The following is a 20,974-nucleotide window of genomic DNA, read 5'->3' on the forward strand; positions in this document are numbered from 1 at the left end:
GGGTTGCTCTGCTGGCCAACGGCAGCGCCTCTGAGTCGTGCCGCCCGTCCCCTCGCCCTGGCCCCGGCTTTCCGCCGCCCGCAGAGCAGACCAGGGTTCTTCCTTAGCCCGCTGCTCTTGTCCTATACGTAGCCCCCCACGTCTGCCTCCCAGCCGCTGACAGCCCTTCCGCCGCTTCAAACGTGTTGAATGCGGCGGCCGGACGGCATCTCCCGCTACAGGAGGAGACAAATCCCCACACTCCCAGCAGCAAGGCCAGCGTGTGGGCCCGACGCTACGTTCTTCCCCGCAGGAGGAGCCAGTCCAGACACAGAAACATGCAGCCACCACCTCTCCGACCTCCCTCGGCTTCACAACTGCAGGCCCTGCAGCAACGCCAGGCCAGAACAAGAAAGGGGGGAGAGTAGGGCAGGCTACGGCAGAAAAAAAATGACGAACCGGGCGCTCGGGAGGGAGAAGGCACGGCTCTGCCCGCTCCGGGCGGTGACCCCGAGCTGGAACCCACCCTCCCGGGGTGTTGCCGCGTGCCCAGGGCCAGCCAAAGCTTTCGGCGCCGCTCACGCCATCCGGCGCGGACACCCCTGCCTCAGCAACCCCTTGCCCCCCAGCAGCACCGCAAAGGCCCTCCCGGGGACCCTCCCAGCGGCCCGTGTTTGCTCTCGGGTGCGCTATTTGCGTGGCCACGCCTCTGATTTGCATTCTCCGCGCCCCATCTGCGCCCCGCCTATTCTGTTTTTCTCTGACAGCAGCGAAAAATTAAATAACAGAGAAACCCCGAAAAGGGATAGAAATTAAAACATTTTTAGACTGCAAATTCCAAGTAAAAACAACTGCCGCGCGACTGGGGTGCAGAGAAGTGCGCGGAGGACAGAGTGCGGGTGGGAGACAATGGTCGGTTTGGGGGATGCTGGCAGCGCCCTGGGGGTCCGGAGGCAGGGGGTTTTGGGGGGCAGTGCGGAATGTGGGGGGTAGAGGGGAGACAGGAGGAAGTGGGGACACGAGATCGGGAGACAAAGGTTCGAAATTTGCGCCTAGGATTTCAAATAACTGACAGCCTTTAGCCCTGTATTCTGGTTTTCCTCTTGGCAGAGCTGTTTCTGGAAGGGGTACGGGAGCTCACACTTTGTTTTCTAGGGTGACTTTCTGCAGGCCGCTCCTCCCCGCTCGGGTACCTCCGTCCATCGCTCGGGCAACTCCGTCGGCCGCGGCTCTTCCGCCTGGCTGCCGAGGGGGTTTCCCAGCTGGTGTCCGTCAGCGTTCGGCTTTCTCCGCCTGACGCTTCGTGTATTTCCGGCAGAGGGTTCGGGTATTTCCGTCACCAGCTTCGGGTAGCTTCGGCTCTTGGCTAGTCTCGTTCCTTTGCTCCCCGCCGCCTGCCCCGGTAACGGTCGCTGGGAGTTTAAATGTGCCGGGGCTAGGCCGGGTCGGGCCGCCGAGAGACGCATTGAGGCGGGGCCGGGGCCCCGCTCTGGGCTCGGCGAGGAAGAGGCCGGGGAGAGCAGGATGACGGTGCTGCAGGAACCCGTCCAGGTACCGACCCTGCGCGGCACGGGCTCGAGCTCGGGCTCGCTGTGTGCTCAGGCCCCAAGGCCCGGCCCCGGCCTGGTGGGGTAAGCCGGACGCGCCGCGCCGGCCGCTTCCCGGGGAGGCCTCCCCGTCGCCGGGCCCTCTGCCGTGGTGGGAGGTGCCGCTCCACTCGAGCAGGTCCCGAGGGGGCTGCGGGCTCCGGGCGCCCAGTCCGCTGGCGGGAGCAGGCCCGGCCCGCGGGGCGTTGCGGCCGCTTTCCGCCGCCAGCCCTGCCGGCTCAGCCCTGCCGGCTCAGCCCTGCCGGCTCAGCCCTGCCGGCTCAGCCCTGCCGGCTCAGCCCTGCCGGCTGCGAGCCCGTGGGGTTGCTGGGCTTCCTCGCTCCCTCGTGTGCATGCCCTCCCCGTCCCCGGCACCCCTAGGACGAGCTGCCCTCGCTCTTTCTGCCCCTGTTGCGCCCCCGCCCGGGAGCAGCGGCCTCCCCGCAGGAGGGGTCGGTCTGCGGCAGCACCGCCGCTGAGTCGGCTTCCAGAAAAGGCCCTTTCGGTTCACCCGCCCAGATCCCCTGGGGACCTGTTGATTACCTCTTCATCTCGTTTACCTTTCTGCATTTGCTGATATTTTGTTTTTAAATGCTTGTGACGTGCTTGACTCTGTACATGTTGTACAAGTCCCAAGGAGTCAGTACCTTCAGGTTGATGGGAGACCTAGGAAAGAAGATAATGTAGATTTGGGGGTTTTACCATATTTTAGTCTCAGTGCAATTACTCTGATGGGCTTCCTGCTCTTGTTCTCCGGCTTCCGATCCAAAAGGCATGATTCACGGAATTAAGAGTTGCATCTTTTTTCTACCTTTCCTGTATGCCCACTAGTCCAAGGAGTCTGAAATCTTTGCTAATCAGTCTTCTTATTCATCTTTTTTTTTTTTTTTAACTAGCTTTTCAACCGGGTGTTTGTGTTTTTCTGGTTATGCCAGGACCCTCTCACTGTGTCTTGTTAGTAGATGATTGTGTTCTGTAACGGATGCAGTGAAAATTCTTGCTTTTGGCTCTCCTCCTTTTAATGAAAAGGTGGGAGGGGAAGAAAGACTTCTCCTGTGGAAGACCACGCTGCTGCCTTGGCCCTGTCTGTCCCAGGTGGTGACAGTGATGGTGCTCTTGCCGGCCAGAGGTTTGTGTCCTCGTTGCCACTGTTTTGTTCATCTGCTCTGAGAGCAAGGGTCAGTGTGGCGCTGGAAACGTGCTCAGCCACCCAGTCCCTCTTCTGCAGTGGTTGTATAGATGCCATTGATGTTACCCTTGGAGCTGGACTGGTGTTTTGTACTGGTTGGGTATTGTAAGAAAACATGGGATTACAATAGAAGAGAAAGCAAGAATGCATTCCAAAGTGAATGGCAGGAAACAATATTGTATGTTTCCGCTACTGTGCTAATTAGACTAACCAAGTGGAAATTATTTGCTATTCTGAGAGTTCCCTGGTAGAAGTATGCAAGCTTATTTTTGTGTTTCAGAAAGGTGAAGACATCCTTAATGTCGTTCTCCATTCTCAATCTCTTATCAGGTTGGATGTTTTTATAGGGCTTTGCTATGCTGAATAAATCCGTGTAGATTCTGTTTATTTTCAAGTGACAAATAATTCCTCAATCAGTGATTCTGCTGCTGTTTGCGTTGCTCCTATTCCTTGCTTACAGCAATATGTGTGAGTTTAGGATTTCCTTGTCGTGGCCTTGGACATACCATTGCTTTTACTGTCAAGGAAGTCACCAGTGCACCATCCCAGAAGAGGCTGGGGTTAGAGTTCTGCCTGGATCTTTGTGCTGTCAGCAGTGTGTGGAGATGGGACTGCTGTACTGCAGGAGTTTTCCCAACCAGCTCAGGCTTATTTTCTCAGTAGTGTAATATGTCCAGTGAATGGACTCCGTTCTCCATTTTGCAGTACATGTCTGCAAGAGGTCTGTTGCATTTCTGAATGCCCGTTTTAGATGGAGTCCACATATCTACCCCTGGTTTTCTGATTTTTTTTTTTTTTTTTAATGATATGGTTGGAAAAGTTGACATTTCTTCTCGTTTTTGCTATTGCAGACATTTTTCCCTTCCCCTTTCACGTGTCTACAGGACTTAACGTTCCAGGGAAAATTTGTCATCTTTACAGTCATGGTATGCAAAGCATGACAGATAAATAACGGAATCTCTGTGTGTATATTGCCTTATAAATGTTGGATTTTAATTATATGAAATTAATATCCCCAAAGGCATCCTGTTCAGTGGTTATTTTATAAACTTTTTTGATCCCTTAAGATGAACAAAAGTACCAGAGCTTATGTAGAAAACAGGCCTCTACTGTCCTTCGTGATGTGGCCAATTTAAAGCTCTTCAGCTCAAACACAAAGCTTTGTATCCCGAGAAACTGACTGGATGCATTCCAAATATTTCCGGAAAACGTCTTGGAAACAAAAAAAACCACTTTCCTTGCAATTTAGCTGTTCAAGGTGATCATGTGCTGTGACCCACTCGAATGGTACTTGAACTCCAAGGCTGAAAACTTGCCATACCAGTTGCTGGTTATTTATTGGGCAGAATTAGCATACCTAGGAAATGTAGCACAGTGTGTCTCAGAATACTTTCCTTCCCTCTGCCCACCCTGAAGAAGTCTGATATCATGATAGAAACTGCTTAGCATGTCAATAGGCTATAAAGATTTGAAAAATAATTTCCAAGGCTATACAGCTGTCAGAAGAGAACGCTCATCTTTTAAGAGCTCTTTGGCTTGGGTATTAAGTGACACTTGCACAACGCACGGGATTTTCTGCGTAGAAGATGGACCTGTCTGAATCTCCTGTTATTGTTTTACTCTCCTCTCCAAGGATGTTTTGCTGGAGAGCTGTGGCTGGTGTGGCAGTTTTGGAATTCCCTGATCACTTTGCATTTGCAAACTAATGTGTATTTAAAATAACCTGGAGGTTTAGCTCGCCTGCAAGTAGGTTTGAATAAAACTTCGAAACACTTCAGTCTTCCCTCCTCTCCATGTTTGTAGCTCTGAGAACAGACATTGCGACCACAGTATCTCAACCGCTTTACACGCCCGTGAGGAGACTGCTTTTTGGGTCTCAGTTGATAAGTTCCATGTAAAATTTGAAAACTACCACAGGGAGGAAATTAAGACTGCATTTGGGTTGCATTTGTCGTTGTACTGCATTGTCCGACCCTGAAGTATGTTGGGATTAAATATTGGATAAATGCCCCAAAGGTTTTTGCTTCAGGTTGCTCTTGTGTTGTGGTTTACCAGTTGTCGTGTGCCACTAATGCTGTGTAGATACATTGAGCTGCTACCAGAACAAACTAAATTACTTTTCTGTAAAGAGACTGACGTTCCTGTCCAAGGTGTGCTTCCTAAAAGGTGCATGAGAAATACTTCTTGGTAATTTGAGACACACGGTTGTAGCTCAGACATCTGTTCTCGCAGGAAATTGTTACTAAGGCTGATTCCCTACCACTTTCATTTCCTCCTCTCGCTCTTTTAGGACAGTGTGTGCAAGGATTCCATTTTCAGCGTCTGTCTGTTGAAGGCGTGAGTTCAACTTGCACCTTTTGCGTTGCAGAATGGCAATTATTACATGACGGGGCTTCTAGCAGCTGTTTGCTTTCAATGAAACTCTGCTCAGCAACCATCGTGTTTTGTTTTGTTATTATTTTATATGTAGTGTAACTTTTGTAATGTGGCTGTGATACAGCCAAAAATCTTTTGTGTGCCTCTCTGTCAAGATTGTTTCTGGCAACTTGCTTCTGTTTTAGAAGTCAAATGACATTGATTTCATCACCACCATACCTTTGTTTTGTAAGCATGCTGAGTAACATCTCTGTAAAGACAGTACTTTTAACCTGAGAATGGCACAACTTGGATAGGTTAATCTGAATGCCATTTATTACTTGGTAAAGGAAGAGCTGCTTCCAAGAGCAAGAGAAAAAGGAGACCTTAAGTTGCCCTAACGTGGATATAGTCTGAAAGATTTTAACACCCTCCTTGTACCTTGTACTTCTTGTACCATGCTGTCTGTGGTGCACAGAACAACGTTCAACCGTGGAACTTTTCAATGTAGAAGGGAGTAATCACTTCAGGCAGACTCTGAAGTGTGAAATAGAGCCAGAGAGCAATAATAAAGTATTTGAAAAACAAATTATCTTTGTTATAATATAATACTTGCACACAAACTTAAAAGTACCTGTTGAATCCTTCAGCGTATTGTTGGCACTTACTGACAGAAGCAAATAGTATTTCTGTGGAGATTTTATGTATAATACTCTGTATAGAAATTGGAAACTCTGGTGTGTACTCATCATGAATACTGCGCAGGCTTCCTGTGAAGAGAACTTGTGCATTTTTCACACCCTGAGTTTATCGAGTTTGTGTTGAAGAAGTAGCATATGGTACGTTCCGAGGGTTTTTGACTGCGGGGTGACAATAAAAAAAGCCCTGGCAGATGTATTGTTAACCTCCTCTCCTCCCCCTTCCCCCCGTCTGCCCCTCCCTCTCCCCCTTCCCACTCAGGACAGGCGATCGGGAGGAAAAGGAGGACAGAGGAGAGAGCTGGAAAAATTAAATTGTTTTACTAATGCTACTAATAAGAATAGAGAAAATAATAGAAAATATACAAAACCAATCTTGAAAATTGCAGCAACTGCGGAGCCAGCACCCAAAGCCCTGGACTGGACTCTGCAGCCAACCGGAGCTGGATTCAGTCTCTCACTGGGCCTCAGTTCACAGGGACGACTTGCAAGGTCCTCTCCTAATGTCGGCCATAAGCAGAAGGGAAAAGAAGGGACGAGATCTTCATGATCGCCCACTTTTATATGAAGTATTCACGTGAATGGGATGTTGTACTCCGTTGGTCAGTTTCTTGGTCACCTGTTTCTGGTTGCTCCTCTTGCCAGATGTCATCTGTGCTTATCAATAACTTCGCATTCCATTGCTATGTTTACCAAAACATGTATCTGGTTCTCCAGGAAAATTCAGCTAATATGAAGCTTTAGCTAACAGGCAAAATTCACTAAAAGAGAAACTTGGTTTTTAACAAAACCAGGACATACGTGTAACTCTGTTTGAATTGTTTTTTTCAGATTAAATTGGCACTTGCCGTTCCTACTGGGAAATAGTGCCATTACAGGGTGCTATTTTTGTAGCTCTGGAAGATTCCTTTTGGAGAAAAACTATACTGCAGCACCTTGAGTTCATAAGTTCAGAACTTGTTTGGATCAGTAATAACAAAACTACTGCAAACTTTGCTGCTTGTGGGAGAACTGCTCTGGCTCTGGAGCATGGCTGCTGGATGGGAAGGAGCCGCGGCCTGGGCAGCGACCCTCTGCACACAGATCCCTGAGCGCGCCCCGCCGGCTGTCACAGGCGGGAGACCAGGCTGAACGGATCTGAACAGGAAGGGTTTTTCCCATCCTACCCCTCTTACCGACAATAGAAGGTCTTTATTCTGATCTGAAGAAAACTGGCAGAGTAGTGTTTCTTGTAAAGTGGCTTTTGCTGGACAGCTCTGGCTTGTAGCTCAGCCAATGCTTGTGGCAGCGCAAGGGATTATGGTGTGCACAGTTTGTACACCTATGTGCACGTTTCATTTGTGTTTCGCTGGACTAGCGCAATCTTTTGATATATGTACAAATATTGGCACGCAGCTCTTGAGTTTGCTGTTTGTGAGAAAGGAAGATGGTGCCCTGAAGCAGGGAGCTGGTTTTGACCAAGTATGGGTATATGAGCGAGATGGAGAAGTAGGTTGCCTTCAAATATCTATATATATCAGTTTGTCTATCTCGTTTGCATTGCATTCATTCTTGTGTGATACCTTGCAATCCTAATTAGTGGCAGTAAAAAAGTGACTGATGAGCAAAGACCCAAACAAAACACCGCAACAAAAAGCTGTGGGTCACGTTCATCTTGGTTCATAGGAGAACACTCATATCTCTTCAAGGAAATGCTGTATACCAAAAAAACATAATCAACAGCAGTCTTACATTGACAGCGTCAAATACTAATGTGACTTCTAGTTCTGTTGGGTTTTGGTTTGTCCCATCTCAAGATGAGATAGTTTAAATGAGTTTATGCATAATACCGTTACAAAAGTTAAGCACTCTAGCGTTTTTCAACCTCCCTGGGCACAGCTATGAGCAAAATGAAATCTCTAGTAAGCAGTTGGGGGCTGGCTTTTTTCTTGTCTTTACTTAATGTGTTATTGTTTGGTAGCAGTTTGCAATAATTCATGCTCAGTTATGCACAAAGCTGAAACTCATTAACAAGTGGAAGTACTCTCTGCTGTTTCGGTGCACGTTGGCTGAGGTTTATAGGCGGTTGTGTACGGTAACCGGTGAGCAGTATTCTTAGACTGGTTCATGACTTCAGTGCTAAGATTTTTTGAAGTCTCCTTACTAGTAGCTGAGACAACTAAAACTTGGCCTGCATGTTTATCCTTCTCCATTGTTGTTATGACACCAGTAAAAAAAAAAAACTCGCTTTGCTTTTTGACAGTAAGAGCGAATGAGTTTTGCTTTTTTGAAAGTTTCTCTCTAAATTTAGGTTATTTTTTTGTCTTGCAGGCTGCTATATGGCAAGCACTTAACCACTATGCTTACCGTGATGCAGTGTTCCTTGCAGAAAGATTATATGCAGAAGGTATGTACTTTGCAAATATGAAGTTGATACTTTTTTCAATTTAGATTTAGGATTTTTGAGCCTCCGATCCTGCTTTGTTTTATTCCTGTTGTGATAATGAAACTTAAATTTCTGCTTGGGGAAAGCAGAAGAATGCATTGCACTTAGATTGAAAAATCAAATTGTGTAACAGCAGCCATGTTATCTTACAGTAAAATCTCCTTAAACTCAGTGTCGTGTTTGCAGTGATCTGTTGTATGGGGTCAAATGGGAGGGTGGTGTTTTTAACAGCCTTGAGCATTGTGTGTCTTCTGAGCGCACTTGAGGACAGATGCAGCAAACAAATTCTACAAATAGTCTTGGTATTGAAAGCTGTCTTTGATCATAGTGCTGTTCAGATATGTTAATTGGTTTGAGAAAAGAAAAGCGTAGTGAAGCTGAGACAGTGAGAGTCAGAAGAATCGGAACGTATGGAACAGATGTCTCCAGTTGAATTCCTTCTATCAAAAAGCTAAACAATCAACTGATCTATTGTATTATTATTTTTTAATAGTGCATTCAGAAGAAGCACTGTTCTTACTGGCAACGTGTTACTACCGCTCAGGAAAGGCCTACAAAGCATACAGGCTCCTCAAGGGACACAGCTGTACTACCCCACAGTGTAAATACCTGCTCGCAAAATGTTGCGTTGACCTCAGCAAGTACGTAAATCCTTTATGTGCTGTCCAGGATTAGAAATGATCTTTTTGTTTAGATTTATATTTGAAATATGTCATACTGCATAAACTAGTATTTCATTGGTCCTTCGTCTCTGAAGATTGTAAGTTCAATTCATTTTGCTTGCAGATACAGACATAACAAACATTAGTCCATGTTGCAGAAGCCTCTAAAAGGTATTGAATAACTTACCAAGGAGTTGTCAAGCAGTGTAGGAGGAGAAAACATTGCTTGCTGAGATGACTCAAGGAGACCTCTCTGGGAAGTGTTTGTTTTGCTTTTGTGTTTCCCTGATTCTTTGCTTATTTCATTGTTTCCATGATGAATTGAATGGATGCGCCATGTCTCTCAAACAGTAAGCTTGCTCCTCTTACCCAGTTACCGGCAATGGGTGGCAGACAGATATCCGGTTTTAAAAACCCACAACAAGCCCAGCTTGAGTCCACGCCAGAGAATGCTGTGTTCAACATAAATGTTAACTTTGACAGGGACATAGCGGTCGGTGTCAAGGTATCTTCCTGGTTTTCTGGAGTCTTAACGGCAAGAGTATAAAATGAAAATGCTCAAGCGGCAGACCCTAATGCCCTGAGAGTTTGTTAGTGAGAGTATTTCACTTCTGTTAATATGTAGACCTTTCAGGCTGTTGCAGCTCAAATGTAGGAAACGATGTCTGACTGAGGTGCGGAATGGGGAGGATGAAGCACTCAGGAAGGTGAAGAGCCTTAGTTTAAAAAACTTTAAATACTGTGGGGGGTTTTTACAGAAGTCTAAATGGCTCTCTACGGAACATTTTCTGGTTACGTGTTGTGGCTTTTTTTTTTTTTTTTTGAGTAGCCCTCTTTCATTGACCGAAAAGTTTAATTTCTTTAGACTGGGTAATGCAATATGTAGAGTTTCACACAGCATTATGAGATTATTTTGCATGATTTGTGATCCTACCCACATGTAACCAAAATGCAAGCCTCTCCAGAGGCAGCAGGGGAAGCTCCTTGTCTTTGTTGTTTTCTTTAGTAGTTGGGTCCTTTGACACATTCAGTGTAGTGAGGATGTCTTGACTTGTCTCTTCTGACACTTGTTTAACACTTTAAGGCCTATTAGGATACAGGTTTCTTTGCATCTTCTGTTGAAAGGGAAGTTGTGTTAATAATCTACTTGGAAAGGTCCCAGTGGAATAAATTTGAAGCTAATTGTTCCCTCCCTTGCTTTTTCAAAGTCTGGTATGTGCATCTAACACATCGACTTCTGAACTGATTTCAGTTAGGTGTGATTTCTATTACAGTTGTATGAGCTCATTAATATAGATGTACCTTGGGTTTTTTTGTGGGAATGGTCTATGCTAATAGAAGCATCTTTCTACAAGTATGATTTTTGTGTGGTGGCAAGAAGAGATGATTTGTTTGCTGGAAGGACGACTCGCCTGGCCAGCCACAGTCCAGGAGGTTCCGCCAGTGCCTTGACGAGAACTTTGTGATGCGAAGGGTGGAGTTGTGGAGGGGGTTGTGGAGTCTCCTTCTCTGCAGACATTCAAACCCGCAGACATTCAAACCCACCTGGACACCTTCCTGTGTAACCTCAGCTGGGTGTTCCTGCTCCGGGGGGATTGCACTGGATGAGCTTTGCAGGTCCCTTCCAGCCCCTGACATTCTGGGTTCTGTGTGTTTATGGAAGTGTCAGTCAGAAGAATGCCTCCCATCCCCTGAAGTTGTTTAAAGTCATTTTAAAGCCTAATAGTGAGTGACCCATTCTGCTGACTGGTACTGCTCACTGCAGGTGTAGTAGATGCAAACTCCTTTTGAGCCTGTCTTGCCAGAAAGGAAGGCATTAGAATCCAAAGCCTGTAACATATCCCAGTATTTGATCTCATCCGAATGTGTGGAGCCTTCTGGACTGCGTTTCTTAGTTGGGAAACAAAGCCAAACTAAGCACTGTCTTAGCTGGTTACCAGGTGAAGTACCTTCAAAAAGTGAACCATCTAGAAGACTTTCTTGTCCTTGATTTAGTATTCTACCTAAGATTAGGGACCTCTGGAAGAGTTATGTTGTATTATGTGTCTGTGGTTTTGGAGTGGTGCTGGGGTTTGTGTTTGGTTTTTCTTCCCTGCCGGTGGAGTTGTTTGTATTCAGAGTTGTGCATAGCTCTGTGTTGCTAGAGGAATCCATCTTTTATTTAAAATTCATTTGCAGGAGCTAGTTTGTATGTGGTTTGAAACTTGTGAATGCTGACAGTGGATTTCTGTTTTTGTTTGCAGCAGGGTGAAAACACTGGACTGCCAATGCTGTGAGCCTTGTAACCCCCTTTAAACCTCTTGTTTTTTAAAAAGGCTTGCAGAAGGAGAGCAGATCTTATCTGGTGGAGTGTTGAATAAACAGAAGGGCCATGATGACATTGTTATGGAGTTTGGTGACTCTGCATGCTTTACACTCTCCTTGCTGGGACATGTCTACTGGTAAAGTTGCTTTTTTAATTTTGTCTAATAAAGCTTGGGTTTTTTTATTTGGCCAAGCTCAATTTTAGTCCAAGTTTTAGTTGCCACAGGGTACACCTGTCTCGGAGTGATGTGGCCTGCACAGTTTGGAGTATGATAGACACAAGTAGATAGTTGTGGAAGCCATCTAACTTCTGAATGCAAAAATGGCTTGTCTTTCAGGCAGAGCTTCTGACTGATTGAAAATACAAATTCCTCTTTTCTAGGTTGTTAAGCATGTAATCTGAGAGTTGGGTTTGTTTTGGTTTTTATTTTTTTTAATATTGTTGGATTTCTTCTGTATTCTTCCCTAAGAGAAGCTCTCAAGGCCTGTTTCTCAGTGTTGCCATCTGGATTTTTCAGTATCTCTTTTACTGATGTGTTGCTATAACCTTCAAATGAAAGTTCTGAGTTGGAACAGTCAGAATAGCTTTCCTAATTGAAGTGTTTTGCTTTTGCCAAGAAACAAGAAAGATGTCAGTAAGCGTGAACAGATTAAATAGGAATAGTGGGGTTCTTGCATTATTCCCTAATATACCTGTTCCCGAAGAAAAAAAAAAAGTCAGAAGCAGCTTATCTTTGTAGCCAGGTACTAACATGTTCAGTTTAGCCTTTAATTTGTGTACAAATATGTTATTTGTAGATACTTAAAAGCGATGGAAGGCTAGCAATCTAGTTGCTGTTTGCAAAAAACCAAAAAAAAGCTGTTGCAGTGAACAGCATTTTCCTGAAACAAAAATTCTCAAGCTATACTAGTACTTATGGAACTTTCTTTGATGGCTGTGTCTAAGTAACTTTCGTCTGTGTCTAAATATGTCAAATCACTTCAAAAGAGCTCAGTATGACTCTGTGGCTTAAAAAATTAGCAATGTTGCTGTGACTCTCAACGTGGTGTTGTTGTTCAGCTCCTCTCCTGGAAAGTTATCTTGAACACAAGTGCTGTTCTTCAGTTTCCCTCTAAACTGTTGCATTCTTTTCGCAGCAAGACAGACCGGCTTGCCAAAGGATCAGAATGTTACCAAAAGAGCCTTAGTTTAAATCCTTTCCTCTGGTCCCCTTTTGAATCACTATGTGAAATAGGTAAGTCTGCGGAACGGTTTCACTGGCGAGGATGTTTTCTGTGTTTCTGGTTATGTCAAGTTTTCTGATTTGCCATCACTGTGTGGCAAGGTTTATTTTACTCCTTGTCCCAAACAAGTAAGGAAGATGCCAGTGAAATTCTTTGGAGTGGTTTTCTGAGAAATAATGCATTTAAAATACTGGACTGGTGTTTAGAGCTTTTATCTTGTCCTCTGCTATGTTCACCGTTTGCACACTTTGATTTCACAATACCACATTTTCCAGCCTGCGCATAGTAGAATCTGAGAAACTGTGCTTCTGAGAATTACTTAAAAGCCACTCTTTTTTTGATAAAACTGATCGTCCAGGGTTTTGTAGTGGAAGAACGCTTCTGATTTGCTGTAAGGCGTTTTAAAACATTAAAATGAGAATGCACCTCTTTTAAAGGATTTTGTCCCCTGTCCTCCTTTTTTCAGCCTGAATATTCAGCGTATAGACTTGGGAATAACTCTGTTTAAATCTCCTTTCAATCTTACAGGTGAAAAACCAGATCCTGACCAAACATTTAAATTAACGTCGTTACAGAATTTTAGCAGCTGTCTGCCTAACACTTGCCCGACATTGGTACCTAATCACAACATCTCCCATAGGCAGCCTGACACTGTCCTTATGGAAACGCCACAAGACACAATTGTGAGTTTTGCTAAAATATTTATGTTTAAATGAGTCTTTCCAGCTTAACTGAAAAATGCTAGTTAGAAACTACACTGTGCAGATATCTAACAGCTGCCTTCCATTTTTTAGGAGTTGAACAGAATCAACCTTGAGTCCTCCAATTCAAAATATTCCTCTTTGAACACGGATTCTTCTATGTCTTACATTGACTCAGCTGTAATATCACCTGACGCTGTCCCTCTTGGGTCAGGCACTGCCATTTTGTCTAAACAGGCTCAAAACAAACCAAAAACTGGGCGGAGTTTACTGGGGGGGCCTGCGGCTTTGAGCCCGCTGACTCCAAGGTGAGTTCTGGAGACAGACGGTTGCTGCTGGAGCTGTGCTGGTGACAACGTTTGTCGTTTGAAACAGGGGAGATGTCTGGCGCTGTACAGCAGACTCCAGCGCGTGTGTGGGGGAGGGTTATAAATAATGCTGCAAAAGCTGAACAACTTCAGTAACTGCTCTAGTGTTAATTTCTTCTGTTTTTTAAAAAATGCAGTTGGTATTTTTTATTAGAAGAGAGGAACTCTTGATTCAGTATATTGCTTACTGCAGTGTTCACACTGGAAGACCCATTAAAGGTATATGTTTCTGCTCTGAAATAAACTCTTAAGAGCATTCTTTGAAGAATCACACTGTTTTAAAGAGCATGCATATATATGCTCTGTCCTGTATGGCATCTTATTTAAATAGCCTTATGTTACAAGCCATTAATATTTGCATGGTCTGTGTCTGTTAGTTATTATGCAGGCAAAGAAAATTCTGTACTTTTCGATTTCAGGAATATTTTCTAATAAAATATCTTTTATAGACAAGGCTAGAAAGATATTAGAGAGTTAAGGCTATTTTGGAACTACTTCGTTGATTTCAGTTGATCAGCTGGGTCTCTGTCTTGAGCGCAGACTCTTGTCATTGATTTAACACTCGGGCTTTGACCCTTCCTCTTTATTTTGTTCTCAGCTTTGGAATTTTGCCACTAGAAGCCCCAAGCCCTGGAGATGGATCGTATTTACAAAACTACACAAACTCTTCCTCTGTAATTGATGTGCCATCCACAGGAGCACCTCCAAAGAAGGTATCTTGCATTCTAGAATGTGATTGCTGTTCCAAGAATTTGATGTTGCCCTGTACTCTTAAAGAATCCACAATACAGATAAAAAAACAGTGCACGTGAACTGAATTGGGCTGACGGTGAGGAGAACCTGACTTACCTTCTGTTTACAGAATTTGTTTTGAATAACAGCTTGAGCGTGGAATTGATTTCAGTCTCCTTTAGTTGTGGAAATGGTTTATTAAATGAGAATAAACAGTGTGAATTTTGCTAATCCTTGCATGTGCTTTCTGCCCAGATGCGTCTGTGCTACTACCTAAAGACAACTATTTAATACATTTTAATAGACAGCTTGGGCTTCTGATGCATGCTGTGTCCAGTGCAAGTAATTACTTGGCCAGCTTCACTTCTGCTCTTCAAATTACCAACTCAGAAAAGATTTAATACAGCTGCGGCTAGAATGCGTGTGGCTTAACAGAGGGAGTTTCCTAGGAAACACTTACATAAATGAGTGAAACATCAGGATGGATCCAAAGGCTTCCTGTCTGAGTGGGCCAGCATGCTTGCTGGGTGCCTGAACTGTCCTCTGATGCCAAAGAAACTGAGAAGGCAAGGACAGGATGGTAGAAATCAAATAATGCATAAACTGGTGCTACTTGTGCTATGAGTGGTCCCACTTGCCAATTTCTGGTGTCTTCAGGAATGTCTTGTCTAAACAGCCATCACAGAGTTGAATGTTCGTGTCCGTGGAGTGGGCAGAAAGACAGAGCTTAAGCTTTCTTTAAAAGGCAGGGAGGGCAGGACCTGTTCTGAATCTTTTACAGAAGTGTACACATCAGGCAATGAATTTCCATCTGAACTTGTTTGTTGGGTCTCAGATTCACAGTCAAGTTACCACATCTGGAGATGTGTGAAGGTGTAAGACAACGTTTTGGTGCTAAGTCAGATCACATGTTTGTAATCTGTGGCAAATAAAAGCTACCAAAAAATGTGCTCAACTCAAGTGACAAGTGATAACTCGCTGCTTGGTATTAATTTGACTGTAGGTCTCTATATGTTAACATTCTATGCTGCACAATGCAGGTCCTTCTTTGAAGAAGCAGTTTATTTCTGTGTCTGCTCCCAAGGCTTCTGCAGTAATTATTTAACTTGTGAAATACCGATTTATGCTATGAACGGGTATGCTAAACCGGGGCATGGCAGGCTCGGGTGTTGTACAGTGAGTACCTCAATAAAGCGGTATTAATGGTGAATGTCTTCTGGATGTGATTGTCGTATAATAATTCAAGAATTTTTTTCATTCCCTGGTTATTTTCTTGTACAGCTTTGTGGAGAAGGAACTTTAAATACATCATCTTGCAATTCCCTTTATTCCTGCACAAATATCCTAATCTATAGTTTCTTGCCACTAGATGGAGATTTTATGTCTTTAAAATAATGTTCAGAAAGTTGGTAAACTCAGTGTTATTGGCATTTTAACAGGTAGAATGAAAAATCCTTTTGATGGGTCCTCTTTGGGGTGGAACCCTCACCCTATATTGAAAGAACACAAATTTATCCTCCTTTGTGCAGTGTTTGATAGGCAGAAGGGGTTTGGTTTGATACAGCAGAGATTGAGTCTTCTTAGTGACGTAATAACAAACCTGTAGAAACTCTGTGTTATGCAGACTGTCGGCAGGATGAGCCAAGTTGGAACAAAATCTGTCTTCTCACAGAGCGGGAACAGCCGGGAAGTCACTCCAGTTCTTGTTGCGCAAACACAGAGCTCTGGCCCGCAGACAAGGTAGGGAAAAAGTAATCATCTTGGTATTATTACCTTTTGCATCTCCTTTCTTGAAGGAACTTGGCACTTCATTTGCCCAACTTGTGCGAATGTTCCTGCAGAATTCCTCATTGCATGATGAAAAAGTTGGGGTGCTACTGTTAGGCAAAATAACTCTAACGTATAACTAGGAAGCTTGTACGTGGTTGTCGGTCTGTCTGTTTTAAATTTCCTTTGCCGTTAGACCGTTTCATCGATAAATGAGAAAGTAGCTGGAAAGAAATTCTGCCTGTGTTCTTCACATGCAACAGTTAGATTTATTTGTTGTTGTTGGGGGGAAATGTCTGTGCTGTAGAACTTGAGCAATTTGTTTAAAACACAGATAAAAGCTGTTTTTGTTAAAAATGGAGCAAAGGACTTTAATCATATTTAATCATCATCTTTGCCAAGTCTTGGGAAATGGGAGAGGTGCCTGAGGGCTGGAGGAAAGCAAATGTCACTGCAGTCTTCCCAAAGGGCAGGAAGGAGGACCTGGGGAACTCCAGACCGGTCAGCATCACCTCCACCTCTGGGAAACTGATGGAACGGCTTCTCCTTGGTGCCATCTCAAGGCAGATCAGGGAGAAGAGGGTCATTAGGGGCAGTCAGCTTGGCTTCACCAAGGGAAAGTCATGCTTGACCAACCTCATTGACTTTTATGAGGACACGACGAGATGTATGGATGATGGCAGAGCGGTGGACGTGATCTCCCTTGACTTGAGTGAGGCATTGGACACAGTCTGCACAGCATCCTCACAGCTGAACTGAGGAGTGTGGTCTGGATGAGCGGGGAGTGAGGTGACTGCGAACTGGCTGAAGGGAAGAAGCCAGAGAGTCGTGGTCAATGGGCAGAGTCCAGTTGAGGCCTGGATCCAGTGCAGTGCCTCAGGGGTCAGTGCTGGGGCCTGTACTATTCAATATATTCATCAATGATTTGGATGAGGGAATAGAGTGACTGTCAGCAAGTTTGCTGGTGACACCAAGCTGGGAGGAGTGGCTGACACTGGAAGCTGTGCTGCCACCCAGTGAGACCTGGACAGGCTGGAGAGTTGGGTGGGAAAAATGTAATGAAATAGAACAAGGGCAAGTGTAGAGTCTTGAATCTGGGCAGGAACAACCCCAGGTTCCAGTGTAAGTTGGGGAATGGCCTATTAGAGAACATTGTAGGGGAAAGGGACCTGGGGGTCCTGGGGACAGCAGGGTGACCATGAGCCAGCACTGGGCCCTTGTGGCCAGGAAGCCAACGGTACCTGGGGTGGGTTAGAAGGGGGTGGTCAGTAGGTCAGAGAGGTTCTCCTGCCCCTCTGCTCTGCCCTGGGGAGACCACAGCTGGAATATTGTGTCCAGTTGTGGCCCCTCAGTTCCAGAAGGACAGGGAACTGCTGGAGAGAGTCCAGCGCAGCCACCAAGATGCTGAAGGGAGTGGAGCATCTCCCGTGTGAGGAAAGGCTGAGGGAGCTGGGGCTCTGGAGCTGAACAAGAGGAGACTGAGGGGGGACTCATTCATGTTTACAGATATCTAAAGGGGGAGTGTCAGGAGGATGGAGCCAGGCTCTTTTGGGTGACAACCAGTGACAGGACAAGGGGCAGTGGGTGCAAACTGGAACACAGGAGGTTGCACTTAAATTTGAGAAGAAACTTCTTGATGGTAAGGGTGGCAGAGCCTGGCGCAGGCTGCCCAGGGAGGTTGTGGAGTCTCCTTCTCTGCAGACATTCAAACCCGCCTGGACACCTTCCTGTGGAACGTCAGCTGGGTGTTCCTGCTCCAGGGGGATTGCACTGGATGAGCTTTCCAGGGCCCTTCCAATCCCTGACATTCTGGGATTGTGTGATTTTTTTTTTTTTTTTTTTTTTTTTTTTAATGTGCCATTTGCTTTCAGTACAACACCTCAGGTACTGAGCCCAACAATTGCTGCCCCACCAAATGCACTGCCTCGAAGAAGCTCTCGCCTGTTTACTACCGATAGCTCTACAACAAAGGTAACAAACTTAATGCATTTTGGAAACTTATGGGTTTCTTACCTCATGCCACTATACTGAATAGTAACTTCCCCGTATGTTTATCAATTCTAGCAGTGAAGGAGAAGATCCTGTAAGGGGCAGAACATACGAATGTACAAACAAGTTATGATGCCATGTTATTTTTTAAGCGCTCAAGTACCCAATTAAAATAACAGGAAGAAGAGTATCATGGACAAAACCAGAGATACGTGCAGGGTAGACAAATGCGGTGGTGCTGCTAGCTGTCAGCCCATTTGATAGGGAGGTGGTGTTGCTCAGATGTGTTTATTGGAGAATTCATTTTGAGCAAATACTTTTTTTTTCTTTTTTTTCTCCCCAAAACAAAGTTATTTTTGTATCAGTTTTCTGCTCTTCAAACAATGGAGCAGAACACCGAAGCTCAAATACTTATGGACTGTAGTTAGGTGATATGAATTACTTGTGTTTAAAAATTAACTACTAAACATATTCAGTTATGTTCCTGAGCGTGTAAAAGCCAAACAGCTGGGCATCATTGTTAAGGCTGCAAGGAAGCATACATACCATTTTATACCATTTACTTTCATGTTAAGTTACCTGAATTTAAAACACTTTTATATGAAACTCTTATTCTTCTTAATTGCAGGAAAATAGCAAAAAATTAAAAATGAAGTTCCCACCTAAGATTCCAAACAGAAAAACAAAAAGTAAAACAAATAAGGGAGGAATAACTCAACCAAACTTGAATGACAGTTTGGAAATTACCAAACTGGACTCTTCCATCATTTCAGAAGGGAAAATTTCTGCGGTTACACCACAGATCCAGGCTTTTACTCTACAGAAGGCTGCAGCAGGTCTGTTTGGACGCTCTTGGACTGTAGTGGAGTAAAGCTGTTTATATATATACATTTTAAGGTTGCGTGGAAAATGTTTCGCTCCAGTGTTTTGTTGCTTTCTTGTTTCAGTTAACCTGCAGCTGTCACCTCTGTATAAAGACATTGAATTCACTGTCTTCTAGTTAACTTACACAGAACATGTGAAGAAGTAGTAAAAAGTGGCTAGTTGTAAGCAGATATATCTCGTAGGCTCTGGTCCTTAATAACGATTAAAATATTTTCAGGCAAGATCCTTGGAAACAGATTCAAAGGAGCTATGAGTAACCCAGTCATCTTCCCCTAAAATTGGGTTTATGTAGTCTGTTCTTTCTTCATGTTTCCCATTTGTTTAAAAACAAGTCTTTATTCAGACTGTCAGAAAACCCTAGACAAACTGCTGAATTCCTCTTTTTTGGCTTGACAATGTTTCCAGGCAGCAAGAGGATGTATCCATGGATACTAGACATGTGGAAATTGTGTTCAAACCTAACAAAATGTCTGAATAGCTGCTGCAAATGCAGAACTCCAGTTGCCCCAAACTTGAGAGTTTCTCTGTTCCTGAGTGCTCTTTTGCTGGCTAAAGAAGTCATTACCATCTGACTTCGATTACAAAGGTTGATGTTTAGAATATTATGCCTAAGTTCAGAGTGCATAAACCTGTGTTTGAAAACTCCCTAAAGTTTTTCATAAGCAAATTGGGAGTAGTACCTGCCATAATGAAGAGGTGATGGGATTAGCAGTTTCAAGTAAATAAGTCTCAGCTATCTTTTTTTCCACTTTTATTTATTGTATTTTTCTCCTAGAAGGTTTGATGAGCCTTCTCCGTGACATGGGGAAAGGTTATTTAGCCTTGTGTTCGTACAACTGCAAAGAAGCGATAAATATTTTAAGCCATTTACCGTCCCACCACTACAACACTGGCTGGGTGCTGTGCCAGATTGGGAGAGCTTACTTTGAACTTGCAGAATATATGCAGGTAGGAACTGTGTGGTGGGTTCTTACTCTTTTCACTTTTGTTTTGCATAGCTGGAATGGATTTAGATCTTGAATCTGCATTAGTAGTCACTGAGCTTTCCCGAAGAGGCTGAGTTACACTTTTGATGGCTTTTAATGTTATTTCCTTGTGCATCCGGCCACTGGGGTCTCCCTGTCTTCAATCACAGCTGTGCTGATGCAGTTGTTTGTACTGCAACGTTGTAAATTAGGTCACTGAAATAGTTCTCACCCTTTTTGGTTGGTGTGGTTCACATCGATGACCTAGTTTCCTTTGCAGCCTCGGAAATGACAGCATTGGCACAGCTAAGGTGATGTCCAACTGCTTCAGAAACAGAAGTGAGTGGTTAAGGATAACCCAACAGTTTAACTCTCCTTGTCACTGTTGTCCTGATAGCTGATGTGCCCGTTTCCTCAGAAGTTTTCTAGAACACTTTTTGACAGATTGTGTGCAGAAGACATGCAGTGGGATTCAGAAGTGTTTTTTAAATTGTACACACAGTCTGATTAGAGATGGAGTACATTGTGCTTCTTAATAGTTTATTTTGCGAACTGAGGCTACAGACCTTAATGACTTCCTAAAGCCAGTCTTCTCTTGTTGCTGCTTTGAGTGTTGTAATCTGGAACTTCAGTTTATGAAATGTAGATATCTACATCAGAAAGACTTCATCAGTGAGCTGTTAAGAGGCATAGCTGTCTCCGATGAAAGCAGAGCGTGTGTGTGTTGTCCCATGCTTGTGCATGCCCCCATCCCTGTATTTGTTTACTGCAGCGATAGCCATGTTGCCTTTTGCCTCGCAATTATTATGCACAGTGTCCAGAGGGGTGTACCACTTGGTGTGAATGTGATACCTGTCATCTGTTAGAATGGCTAATAATCCTAACTGGCCCACAGAAGTGTGCCGCTCTCTTCCTGGTTTTGCACGGTTGTTTTTGCCTCGTGCGCTGTGGTAGGAGCAGTGCTGTGCTCTGGGCCAGCACAGGGAGGGCTGGCTGCCTTTCTGCTTGCTATAACTGTACTGGAGTATGGTTGCTTCCTTGGCTTGAAAGGGAACTTACAGGACTTGTAGCTCTGCATGGTATTTACAAAGCAAAGAGAATGCTCAGTCTGGACATAGGAGGCTTGTAATCTTGACCTGTCTGCT

At 44.4% G+C, this 20,974-nt stretch overlaps 1 protein-coding gene across 7 annotated transcripts in view; it reads left to right on the forward strand.

The window, feature by feature from the left end:
* Positions 1–1,252: 1,252 nt before the first annotated feature.
* CDC27 (cell division cycle 27) overlaps positions 1,253–20,974 on the forward strand; it is a 30,239-nt gene continuing 10,517 nt past the window's right edge. Inside the window, exons 1-12 of one of the 7 annotated variants that reach the window (XR_011735544.1) lie at positions 1,253–1,530; positions 8,118–8,193; positions 8,726–8,873; positions 11,210–11,335; positions 12,336–12,433; positions 12,951–13,105; positions 13,217–13,431; positions 14,090–14,204; positions 15,830–15,963; positions 17,862–17,961; positions 18,608–18,815; positions 19,640–19,812. Coding sequence is in view for 6 of the 7 variants with exons in the window: in XM_065855906.2 (XP_065711978.1) it covers positions 1,504–1,530; positions 8,118–8,193; positions 8,726–8,873; positions 11,210–11,335; positions 12,336–12,433; positions 12,951–13,105; positions 13,217–13,431; positions 14,090–14,204; positions 15,830–15,963; positions 17,862–17,961; positions 18,608–18,815; positions 19,640–19,812 (1,575 nt within the window). In the remaining variant the exon portion in view is untranslated. Of the gene's footprint in view, positions 1,531–8,117; positions 8,194–8,725; positions 8,874–11,137; positions 11,336–12,335; positions 12,434–12,950; positions 13,106–13,216; positions 13,432–14,089; positions 14,205–15,829; positions 15,964–17,861; positions 17,962–18,607; positions 18,816–19,639; positions 19,813–20,974 lie in introns of those variants that run through there. The other 6 variants (XM_065855907.2, XM_065855906.2, XM_065855909.2 and 3 more) reach the window with 6 other exon arrangements.

This window comes from Patagioenas fasciata, chromosome 22, assembly GCF_037038585.1.
Source record: "Patagioenas fasciata isolate bPatFas1 chromosome 22, bPatFas1.hap1, whole genome shotgun sequence".
Taxonomy (NCBI): Eukaryota; Metazoa; Chordata; class Aves; order Columbiformes; family Columbidae; genus Patagioenas; species Patagioenas fasciata.